The 12,856-nt window shown below is 38.4% G+C and overlaps 1 protein-coding gene across 1 annotated transcript in view; it reads left to right on the top strand.

Moving 5' to 3' along the window:
• The window catches only part of LOC104317592 (putative N-acetylated-alpha-linked acidic dipeptidase), a 31,719-nt gene that overhangs the window by 16,862 nt on the left and 2,001 nt on the right, over window positions 1-12,856 (top strand). Inside the window, exons 9-18 of the mRNA XM_069808415.1 lie at window positions 1,551-1,636; window positions 2,635-2,754; window positions 4,162-4,244; window positions 4,541-4,604; window positions 5,154-5,221; window positions 7,247-7,338; window positions 8,228-8,318; window positions 9,126-9,390; window positions 10,567-10,648; window positions 12,356-12,448. Of these exons, the coding sequence (XP_069664516.1) occupies window positions 1,551-1,636; window positions 2,635-2,754; window positions 4,162-4,244; window positions 4,541-4,604; window positions 5,154-5,221; window positions 7,247-7,338; window positions 8,228-8,318; window positions 9,126-9,390; window positions 10,567-10,648; window positions 12,356-12,448 (1,044 nt within the window). The remainder of the gene's footprint in view (window positions 1-1,550; window positions 1,637-2,634; window positions 2,755-4,161; window positions 4,245-4,540; window positions 4,605-5,153; window positions 5,222-7,246; window positions 7,339-8,227; window positions 8,319-9,125; window positions 9,391-10,566; window positions 10,649-12,355; window positions 12,449-12,856) is intronic.

Below are 12,856 nucleotides of genomic sequence, written 5' to 3'. Positions count from 1 at the left end.
TCAGCCTCCTTTTCTCCAGGCTAAACAACCCCAGTTCCCTCAGCCGCTCCTCATAAGACTTGTGCTCCAGACCCTTCACCAGCTTCGTTGCCCTTCTCTGGACACGCTCCAGCCCCTCAATGTCTTTCTTGTCATGAGGGGCCCAAAACTGAACACAGTATTTGAGGTGCGGCCTCACCAGTGCTGAGTACAGGGGGACAATCACTGCTGTAGTCCTGCTGGCCACACGATTTTCTGGTACAGGCCAGGATGCCTTTGGCCTTCTTGGCCACCTGGGCACACTGCCGGCTCATATTCAGCTGGCTGTTGACCAACACCCCCAGGTCCTTTTCCACCAGGCAGCTTTCCAGCCACTCTTCCTCAAGCCTGTCACATTTCATGGGGTTGTTGTGACCCAAGTGCAGGACCCAGCACTGAGCCTTGTTGAACCTCATACAACTGGCCTCGGCCCATCGGTCCAGCCTATCCACATCCCTCTGTAGAGCCTTCCTGCCCTTGAGCAGATCAACCCTCCTGCCCAACTTGGTGTCACCTGCAAACTTACTGAGGGTGCACTCGATCCCCTCATCCAGATCATTGATAAAGGTATTAAACAGAACTGGCCCCAGTACTAAGTCCTGGGGAACAGTGCTTGTGACTGAATTGCTTTAGTTTCCAGCTAGTCTTGAACCAGTCACTTGAAAAGCATCTAGCCTTTGACAAAATACTTCATGAGACTGATTATTTTCTTGAGAACTGAATTTGTTGTCTTTTTTAAATTCATTTGGGTCCAGCTTCTGGTCTTACCTATTGCCTCATATAAAACAGTATTAACCTACAAGTCAAGTTTTCCAGAAAAAAAGCTTTAACTACAATGTCATTTTTATTGCTTCAGATCGTTTTTAAACTGATTTAGTAATTACAGTTTAGGACTAAAGTCCAGGTGTTTCAATATTGGCTGAGCTATTGTACTGACTTCATATGAACCATTTGACCTTTTCCCCATGTCTTAGTCATACCACATGAAAAATTCTTTTTGAAAAATATACAGACAACCCTTGAGGATGAGTTGTTGCACCTCCAGCTGTGTGTAGATAAACAAAGTCTGTTGATGCAACTCAGGTTGTCTGATTTTCTGCTGTCTGAGATGACACATCAGTATTGACTGCACTGGAGTCAGTTCTGATTTGCAACAGCCTCTGGCTGATTAGAACTATTTACCTTTTTAACATTAGCTGATTTTCATTTCTCTTCTTTCTCTTCCAAATTTAAAAACTGTCTGCTAGCAAGTCTTTGAATTTGGAGTTCTGAGTTTGTTATCCATATAAATCTTACTGACATCAATAACAGTACATAGCTTTCAAGGGCTAAATGCTGTTCTCAATTGCACAAGTATAAATCCAGAAAAAACTACACTAAAATCTTTTTGGATTTGCTTTGGTTTAATGGAGGGTAAATTTGGCCAAAATGCTTTCCTTACAATTTATATTGTACACTTTTGAAAGGTGTCAAGATGTTTTATTATCTAATCTGGTGGATTTTCTCTTTGGATTTTCTTCCTGATACACTAGAAAGGTGAAAATGCACATTCATAGCCACAATGAAGTAAGAAGGATTTACAATGTGATTGGTACCATCAGAGGCAAAGTGGAACCAGGTAAAGTCATTTGTCTTCAATGTAATGTGAGCATACAGTGACCTCTACATGCACTTCATAGTTACAAGTGGAAAATGAGGACTATAGTTGTCTCTGAAATATTGCTCTACATGATCATTGGTGTTGAAATATTTATTGCACCAGGTTTCTTATGGTTCAGGGTACGTCAGCAGTTTCACTGTACATGCTGATTTTCAAGGGGGAGTCATAACCAAGACAGAAATATTTGTCTTCAGGCAAGTAACTTTGCAATTGAAAGAATATTCTTAAGTGGATATTCTTCCCTACTAAAACAGGTGTGGATTTTGCATTCCATCTGAAGATGTCATATCCACCACTACTGACTTTTTGTCTATCTTACAGTCTCTTGTAACCAGTGTGATTATACACTCTAAAAAAATAGATATATAGACATCCATAGGATGATGATAGCATCATTTAACTTGTAACTGCAGCACTTCCCTGTTGCCTGAAACACAACTGTTAACCATATTATAGTAGCACAGAGATCTAGTCTGACTTTGATCTTATTAATCACTTCTCTGTCATGATTTGGACAACCCTTTTTATGACTGACTATATATATTGAGAGAAATATTGTATTCAGCACACCTTAATGTTGTGAGTTGGCATGCTGTACAAATATAATTAGTGGATCAGCTTTACCATGAAACACACTGTTGTAAAATATGGAACGATGCTTCTATCTTTAGAGGAAAGCTGCACTACTTCTAATAATAATAGTAACATTATGGAATTTAAGAGGTTTTAAGTCTTACGGGACCAAGTTACTGTGTTTGACAAATTCTTTAGCACTGGCTGAAAATGCAGAAAAATGTCTTTGGAGATTTAAAATGTCTTTTGCCTTTCTATCATTGTATTATAAACTATTAAGCTTTGTTGCACCTACATCGAAAATTAGAAATTGCTTCGAATTAACATCTGTATGGCAGGAAAAAAGTTTTTCTAAGTAAACCCCCCATAATTAATTTCTCTAGACAGATACGTCATCCTGGGAGGCCACCGTGACTCATGGGTGTTTGGTGGCATTGATCCTCAGAGTGGGGCAGCTGTGGTTCATGAGATTGTGAGGAGCTTTGGAAAACTGAAAAAGAAAGGTAATGTAATGAAAGAATAAAGCCCACCAAAATCATTGCTCTCAGCAGTGCCCATTGATTTCACTGGGATTTAAGCATATGCTTAGAATTACACACATGTATCTCACTGATCTCGAATAAGCACGCTGCTCTGCAGCTGTTAACTAGTTCCAGTTACAACCTTGGTATATGTGAGGTACTTCTACTCAAGAGAAAGTACACCTGAAGGAAGACAAAACAGAGAATAGGGGATACTGAAATAAATACGACATTTAGGTACAATCGATTACTGTGTATTTGAGGCTGGTCAGACTGGATGTTTCAATGGTCCTATAAAATTTATACAGTCATGGACTGATCAAGGCTTCATCAGGGCAACATCAAGAGCCTTCTCAGCCTCAGCACTTGACTGTAGTTTGGAGACAGACCCAAGAATAAAGCATGTCTATAATGCAGAGAATGAGCTGTGCAAACGTAGTAGGAGGTAATGATTAAAAATACCTCACGACTAGTTACATTAGAATAGGAACAAATGACAACTGTACCAAGTTTCTGCTGCTGTCAGAGCAATTGCTGTCTCCCTATCTGACATCCCATGGGAAGAAGCTCTAACATAACTCAAATACTACGCTAGAGGAGCTTTCTTTGCCTATCCATTACATTTAAAATCTATTGACATTTAGTTTTCTTTCCATTCCTTCCCAGTTATTGTATGTAAGGGGAAACTGTCTTTAGAATGCCAGCTGAAAAAAAAAAACAAACAAAAACAAAGGTAAAAAAGAAAGGGAGCAAAAGATTAAAAGGTTCCAGTAGCCTCAAAGAAAACTTTGGGCAGAGATACAGAGGCAGGGCAATAAAGCCTATTCCATTTGATCTGGGTTTAAATCAAATGCAGAACTTCAAGTGAAAGATCTTTGTTTTGAAGGTGATCTGTCAAAGTTACAGGGAATTTCTTAGGTTTTGAAATCCAGCATTTGGGAGACAGGTCAAAGAAATTCAGTAATTGATATGAAAACATGCCAAACACTTTTCTGTCAAAGTAGACACTGGTATACAATGTGTACTAAATTGAACAGAGCAAAAAGAGTAGAAAAGCTTTCTTTCAAGAATTTGTGCACAAGCACATTATTTTTCCTTGTTCAGAATTTTAAATTTTAGAAAATTTTCTTGCAGTTAAAGCTGAGAGAAGAAAAAGAATACATTATTTGGCACAATACTGAAATAGAGGTGAGATTGCTACAAAATTAGCAAACCATTATTAGATTAGGTTAGTGAAGAAGTTGGTATTAAAGTTCCTAAACACACCTCTTTCCCCACAGATCAGGATAAAAGATGAGCCCCCAGAAAATGACATTTATTTTCACATTAGTTATATGTAACAAGCAGTCTTTATTTCTGTAATACAATTTTCATAGTCTTTTATTGCAGGATGGAGGCCAAGGAGAACAGTGATATTTGCAAGCTGGGATGCAGAGGAATTTGGCTTGTTAGGATCAACTGAGTGGGCTGAGGTAAATCAATAGTGTTCAAAGAGGAATTTGCACAGTGGAGGATCTTTGAGAAATCTGTACTAGAAGGCATCACTTCTTCCTTCCCTCCCTCCCTCTCTCTTCCTCTTCCTCTCTCCCTCTCCCCCTCTCTCTCACACACACACAGACTCTTAAATTTCCTTTTGAACTACCAAGAATATATGGCTCCTTGCAATATATGATGTCTTTCCCTGAAACAGCTGTTACTTCAGTGGACGGGAAAATAGTTCTGAGGAAAAAAGTTCATCAGCATTTTCTTCCTCTTTTCCTTCTCATAGGAAAATGCCAAAGTTTTGCAAGCACGGGCAGTGGCTTACATCAATGCAGATTCCTCCATCGAAGGTACCTAGTTTTTACTTGTGTTTTACTGTAGTAATGATAGTATATACAGGTGACTGGGAGGCATTTTGGCTTGGAGATCCATCAAAGCTTCAATGTGATAATTTTGTTGCATTAGTGTGGGAGTAAATATAGGGGGAAACCATGACCCAGAATCATAAAGTATCCTTCAGATATTCCTGTTGCTTCAGGGAAGAAGTCTGCTACAGTAGCTACGCTATTGGGGAAGTCATGGGGAGGGACAAGAAGTGCTGTGCGCCTGTCAGCAGTTCTATGGCAACTCTTTAGAGTCAGCTTCTGCTCTTATAATGTCCGTAATAAACATAGGGATATAAGAAAAGCTCTTCTTGTTTCAAAAGCTGGGCTGTAATTCATCCTAACCAATACAAATGCACTGACAAGATCACAGGAGAACTCTTCTACAGGGATGATCAGCTTGTTCCGTGTAGAGAGTGTAGGTTTCTAGTCCCTTTCTTATTAACAGATAATGGCATGAGGTTTCAGCTGAGTAGAGCTTGCTTCTTTGAATAAATAGTTTTTCCTGTTTTTCAGGAAACTACACACTACGAGTGGATTGCACACCACTGATGTACAGACTGGTGTACAGTCTGACTAAAGAGGTAATACTGCTTGAAATTTTTAGCCGGCATGTTCAATACTCACTTACTGGATGGTGCTCTGCGTATAAAATACAGTGTCAGATATTTCTTTCTTTTCTGACTGCAGTACCCCTTTCAAGTCAATAGCTAAGTAACTGGAGCTTTTTCCCAGAAGTGGTAAAGGGATTTCAAGCTTATACCTTTAAGTTATTAGCTATTCAGGTTTAGGGGATTTTTCCACTCCTCCTGTCAAGGTATTCCTTCTAAGAACAAAAGAATAAAAAAATGCCATGAGTCAAAGGAAAGAAACAAGCACAAACCTGTCTGCCCAGTCCAACCACTAGGGTGCCCATGGTAGTGGGAGACTCTGACTCCCTTTAGGCAGGGGAAGAAATTATGCTTGCTACAGTGTTGTTTTTAGCATGATGTGACAGGTTTGGTCAATGTGCTCAGCTTTGGTGTACCTTGTTAGTTATTCATTGACTCTGACCATGATGCTCTCACACGTGTGGCACACAAAATTAAAAGGTAGGGACCTTTCTCAGGAAATAACCTCACCATCTCGGATGTAAGATGTTCCTTGCTTTGAGAGTGGATCTTAGAGGCTGGCACTAAGGGCTTTTTATTTTGGGGGTTTTTTTAATGTTCATCTGTATTAAAGCATGAACATTTAATTAGTCTTCTTTGTGTTTTATATACATATATATCATGTACATTCAGCTACTGTATATATTCTATGAATCTACTATATCCATCTTCATCTGCTGTATATATTCAGTCATCTGTGTTTTCCAGAGTCAATAATTTGTTATCTCTTGGAAGCTGACATTAGACTGGTACAAAAGTAAAGGAAATGTAGTAATTCAGTATAATAATTTTCTGGCAATTGAAAGACAACAGACAAAATTTAACTCTGTTAAAATCAGGTGCCCAGATAAAGATATTTCTGTCCTGAACTGCAGAAAAGCTGATCACCTGCAGTTCCCATGGTAACCTGTGCTAAGTGCAGGTGTTCAGAACGGTCAGAAAATCAGGTCAGCAGACTCTCAGTTTGGACACCAAGAGCCATTGTTAAAATGTTGACCTAAATACCAGTAAATATGGTTGCATAACCCTTCCTCAAGCTGGGAAGCAGCAACAAAGGCTGATGAATGCATGTAACCACAGCTTGTTGGTAGCTGATTTCTGAAGAGAATGCTGATCAGGAAGCAGGTCCCATGTGATCTCATCCAAAATTAATCTGTGGCAAAAAGTGTTAACGCTGTTAACGCTGTTCTATGAACAATTAGCTTCATGGCCAAAACCTCCAAATGTATTAATTTTATTTTGATTCCTATTGTGGAGTTATTCTTAGTAGATATAGATATTAATAATAGAATAGATATTAATAATCTTTACTAGATTAAAGATGATAAAACCTCAGCAACCCACCAATAAAAAAGAAAGATGAAAAAATACTCACGGTGTTTAACCTGCTCGGTAATCTGGAAAGTAGTCAGAGTGATAGGAATGAACTTTAGGATGATCATGATTTGTGTACCTTTGTAGCAGCTGTGATGACATAAACACTAAGTGCTGTACACTTTGCCCTTCTAAGGTTACTGCTGCATCCATGTAAATAATTTTTGTGAGCTAAAACAAGGTAGAAACAGTTTTAAATTAAACCAAGACAAAATTGAAATTACCTGCCAAAGTGAAACAAAAAGTTTTGGTTTTGTGAGGGATTTTTGTGTTGAATATTTAAATTAAATGGCTCAAAATCTCAAAAAGAAATATCAGAATGTAAATATTGACTTGAAATGTTTTGCTTTCCCTGTGTTTTCTTCCATCTAAAATTATCTTTTTTTAGCAAATAAACTATTCCTCTGGAAAATGCTATGCATTTGAAAAGTTAAAATGGAAATGCAGAAAAGTTGAGGGACTTAAGGCTGTGACTTATTCATTGCCCTAAGCCATAGGCTTTACGTGATGACAGGTTGTAGATTTGTTGCTTGGTAACATTTAAAATTGTACCCTTTGTCTTTTTTTACAATATACTTTTTCTAGATACCAAGTCCTGATGAGGGGTTTGAAGGAAAATCTCTTTATGAGAGCTGGTATAAAAAAAATCCATCAAGAGAGTATAAAGAGGTCCCCAGGTCAGTGGCAAAAGAAAATAAACGATATACCAAAAGTTTTTATAACTTGTAGAGTGTGGATTTTAAAGAAATATCCACTTGAAAAACTAAGTGCCTAAAAGAAATGGTGTGATTCTTAGCTGGTATAAATTTCAATGTTTTACTCATTGCAACTCATGCACTATTGTGGAACAGTTTTGTGAACTTGCCTTTGCAGCATGAAGAGGAGGCTTTAGATATGAAAAGTAAAGCATTTGTGTAGTTTATAGAGATTTAGACAAATAAGGGTAGTATGCACAAGCCAGCGTCAGGCACACAAGATGCTAACACAGCAGTTTTCCCTTGCACTTGCTTCCTGTCTTCTGGAAGGCCTCTGAGTTTGAGTGGCTGGGGAGCACATCAGTCAGGATTTTACAACACTGTCCCTCAAATTTACCAGCGTTTCTCTATAGAATCTCAAAGACTGATTCTCTTCCATGGAGCCATGCTGGTATTGTTGTGTTTTCTCTTGATTGAGAGCTTGGGATAGTGGAAGTTCAGCAGAAGGAAGGTCATTGGATCTTCTCAATGATTAAAGACAGTGAGTTAAATTCTCTGCTTGAGAGTTTGATTGCAGGTGATACACTATCGTACAACAATTTTGTGAACTGGCCTTTGTAGCATGAACAGGAGGCTTGAGAATTTTGACCCTGAGAATGATGATTCTGCTCCTCCAAGAATGCAGTTGATGAGGTCAGGTAATGTAGGGATCACAGGCAATTCATGGTATATTGACAGAAAGAGCGTGCTAGGGAAAGATTGTGTAGTGAGTGCAACTGCAGAATACGTAATTGCCACAGTACTTGGAAGCAGACTAAAATTACACTTTAAGTATTGTCACTCAAGGCATTTTCCTCTTTCTTGTTAAAAGAATAAATAAACTGGGTTCTGGCAATGACTTTGAAGTCTTTTTCCAACGTCTCGGCATCGCTTCAGGCAGAGCACGTTACAGTAAAAATTTGGTAAGTCTGTATCTTTGTAATTTTGTCTCCCCTGTAACTGCCTGAATAATATCACCTGTAATTGAGCCATTTAGACTGCCAGCTTTTTGGAGTAGTTCAGTTTAGTGTGTCAAGAGTGGAGTCCCAGTTCATTACTAGAACTCTGTGTGCTACTACAACACAAATATTTGATAAATAGAAATGGTCAACTTGGTGTCAGTCAGGCAAAAGGACCTTTGTTCAGGGTAAACGAATGTGCTCAAAATCACCTATGGCTGATGAAGGCTTATGAGTGGCTTATGATGACTTTTGAATGATTTGTAATAACTTATGAAGCTTTGAATTCAAAATGGTTCATGTTTCATGGAAAATACCGGTTTGACTCTGGAGCATACTGTGACATAAGACTAATTGAGAAATGTTCAAGGAGCAATTTATTCAATGTGGTCTTTTCCTCTGAAAAGACATATCCAGACATGAATGGAAATGACTGTTGAGATCCAATCAAAGAGAGGAAGGGCAATCTCACCTTAATTTAGCCAACTAAAAGTTACGTGTCTGTTCTTAATTACCTTCTTTAGGCTCTGTACATGGTCACTGGAGAGAGTTATCTCCAAACGACCAGTCATCTCATCATAGGTTGATGTTTAAGAGAGCCACCACTGAGCAGTTCTTGTCATGCAACTGTCTGTAGTGGTTACATAGGATTAGTGTGACCTGAACACTTACTTAACTTTACAGTGCTTTGAATCCCACAGCAATGGCTTTCAAGCAAAGCTGAAATAGCCACAGCTGAATAATGGTTTTGTTTGGGTTTGTTTGTTTCAGAATGTAGAAAAATATAGCAGCTATCCAGTTTACCACAGTGTCTATGAAACCTATGAAATTGTGGAGAGGTTTTATGATCCCACTTTCAAGAATCATCTGACAGTAGCTCAGGTACGGGGAGGGCTGGTGTTTGAATTGGCCAACTCCATTGTGCTTCCTTTTGACTGTAGAGATTATGCATCAGCTGTGAGCAACTATGCTCACATCATCTATAATTTGTCAAGGAATCATGAAGAGGAACTGGCAACATACAATGTATCCTTTGGTACGTACAGTCTTTCATCACATTCCTCCTCTGTTAATGCTAGCAGTGTCTTATCTTAATGTATGTCTTAGTCATGACCTGGTATTTTTCTTGTGCTGTATGAACAGTAAATAAAACAAGAGCTACACCCTCCAATAGTTTGAAATTTGAATGTTTTGTCACTAGTGTGCATGTGTAGAGACTATGCCACTGCCAAGTAGAGCTAACACTTACAGTCGCATGTTCTTTGACCTTTGCATGGTTCACCGATGTTGGCAACAAGATATCTTTGTCTTGGTCCCTAAAAAAAATTACACCGCTTTGCAGCTTCTAGTGTTGGATAATTCTCTGTCCAACACTGATCATAGGATAATTGAGGTTAGAAGAAATCTCAGAAGGCCTCTAGGCCAACCTACCCAAGGCAGGGTCAGCTCTGAGGTCAGACCAGGTTGCTCAGAGCTTTATACCATCAGGTCTTGAAAACCTCCAAGGACAGAGGCTACAGAACCTCTCTGGACCACAGTGCTTGACTGTCCTCAGAGTGAAAAGATTCTCCTTATATCCGGTCAGAACTTCTGTTGTTTCAGTTTATGGGCAAGTGCAAGCACTATAAGAAGTTTGCCTTGGGGCTTGGTCAGGTAGGAATGGTTCATCCCTATGCCACAATAGGGATCCTGTGCTGGCATGTGAAATTTTATTTCATGTTATAGGGATTCCCTATATGCCTCCTGCCTGAGAAGCCTTTATTTTATTGGCAACATTATGTAGTATTCAGTTTAGGACTTGGCTGCTAATGACCAACATCAGGAATGTGTGCGCATGTGCACACACACACTTATACTCTCAGTCTTTCTCAAAACTCCATATGTGTGGAGGGACATACCAGTTGTTGGGATTTATAAAATCCCAGACCTACTTGAACAGTCTGGTTCTGGCAATCCATGCTCTAGTTTTTGATATTTCAGTACATTCTGCAAGTACCACATAATAAACAATACTCACAAAAATACTGATTTCTGTTGTCTCCAAGGCAAACATAGTTTCTAAAGTAGGAATATGGGGTCATCTGATTTTCATTCAGTGGGAATTGACAGATCATGGTCACAGTGAAAGTTAAAGCTTTAATTTGAAGAATTTGATTTGTTAAATTATTCCTTCAGAATTTGAAGTTAAATACTTCTTTCCTGCTCCCTCCAGATGCTCTCTTTTCAGCTGTGAAGAATTTTTCGGAAGTTGCTGCTAGCTTTCATGAGAGACTGCAACAAATAGATATCAATAAGTATGTTTAATTCTTTTTTCTTCCAGTCAAATACTCTATGTAGTCCTCTGGGCTGAGAGGGCATAGTCTTCTCTTGCATTTAGTCCCCTGAATAACCTTGGTGACAGATGACTGTCAGTCATTTGTTTCATCATAAGTCCTTTTGGACTCTTGTCTTTAAGGATCTGGTTACTGTAGGAAACAAAGTATAGAAATGTTGAATTTGTGGACATCAAAGACACTGCAGAGCCTGGGAATCTAGCCATGTTAGCTTCAAAAAGTGTCCAAGATAATTAGTGTCAATTCTTGACAGGTTTTAGTTGAGGAGCAGTGCCAGGATGATACATGGATGTGACTAGAATGCTGGTTAGCCTAAGCAGAGCCAGCTCAGGTGTGTAACTCCCTCTAAGTAGAGAGACGTCCCAAGATTTTGTCACTGGATTATCATTAAAGAACAAATGTTGACTTGTGGTCTTTGTTTGCTAGCACTCTAGTTTTCAAGATACTGGTACCACTTAATGAAAAAAAAAAAAATTAAAATAGCTGTACCATGATCGTAGTTGTGGCAAGCTTCTTGATGAGCTTTCAAAAAATTCTATGCACCACCTATGCCAAAAGGCCTAATTTGCACTTGACTTAGTTCTTAATTTATTCTTTGTAGGCCATGCCCAGAGTGACAAACCAAACTTCCTTTTGTATATGTGTGTATGTTACATTTCTTGAGAAGAATCTAATTTAGCCATATGCTTACCCTTATGGAAGACTAAGTAAGAATAAAAGCCATCTTTTTAATGGCAGCAGCTTTCAAGATAAATGAGTTAACAATAATTTCATATGTAAAATATGATGTTTGTGACATATAACATGTATGTGACATTTTCAAAATGGTTTTATTGATGGATGGCCTAAATCTAAGCTTTAATTCAACCAACCAGTTTTGGTTTCTGTTTACACCAATGTAAACTTGAAACAATTTCATTGATGGTAGTAGAGTTACTCCAGGCTTACTGTGATATAAATTTTACCATTTTTTTATTGGTGAATACCTTTGAAGCTTTACAATAAGTTACTTTGGATGTAAACTACCAAACCCACATATATTCAGTATAAACTTCTTCACAGTTCTTTTATTTGTTAAGCATCAGTAGTATGCTCAGAGCTATTCAAAGCACACAGACACAGATGGTCTCTACTCTAGGGAATTTACAATCTGCCATCAGAAAAACACAATTCTTGGATGACTCAAAAGATTATTCTAACATCACAAGGTTCCTGTTTCTCAGATGTTGTGGTTTTACATAAAAATAAATGTGATTTTATTGAAGTAATTTGCAGCTGGCTGGCTTTGTGGAAAATAAGAGTCTTCAGAAAACTGTTGTACAAAAGAAGTGAATGGTCTGCCTAAGCATCCTAATGAAAAGGAGATAAAGCAATAAGATGCAACATGAGAGAAAATACCTGAAAGTCTGTGTCTTCTTTGACACTATTCCTTGGCCTTTAAAAACAGCTTTAAGAGACTTTCAGGTTATGAACCAGACTGTCCCACAGTACAAATCAGCATAATCCTGTTGTGCAGGTAGCTGATATGGGCTGTCTTTTGTGGGCGATGCTTTAAGTTCAATATCTTGGATCTACTGTCCTTCATAAATCCAGAGTTGTACACATTGGGGCACGGGATGAGAGTGGGTCAAACACTCTGTAGCTAACATATTCCTGTTTTCTTTTTAGCCAGCTTGCTGTCAGATCACTAAATGATCAGCTCATGTTTCTAGAAAGGGCTTTCATCGATCCTCTTGGATTACCTGGCAGGCCATTCTATAGGTAAGAAAGGCTTATTTTTCACTTTCTGCCTGGAGTACCCTATGAGTATTCCTTTAAGATTTACAGGTCTCTAAATGGAACTGTAATGATTTTATTCAACATGGTAAAAGTAGATTAAATGGGACAAATAAGACTGAAAAAGGAAAACAACATAAGGGAAAACTTCAGTGAGATACACTATACAGAATGAGGAAGAGTCTTGTTGGAAGCCTATTCAGATCAGTAAACCCATTTCCATTGATTTCATTGGGCTTCTAAACAGATGTAAAAGTTTGGCCCTGGGCTCAGTTCAAGTAATTTCAGTGGTAAAGGATCTTAGGAAGTTATTTTTATTTGAAAGTGATATAAGGTATAATTGAAGTATCTATAATTTGATCGATTATAGCAGAACGGTTATGCTAGCAAATG

This window comes from Haliaeetus albicilla, chromosome 20 (assembly GCF_947461875.1).
Source record: "Haliaeetus albicilla chromosome 20, bHalAlb1.1, whole genome shotgun sequence".
NCBI lineage: Eukaryota > Metazoa > Chordata > Aves > Accipitriformes > Accipitridae > Haliaeetus > Haliaeetus albicilla.
The sequence above is the reverse complement of the archived record's forward strand: the minus strand, read 5'-3'. Positions and strand labels throughout refer to the sequence as shown.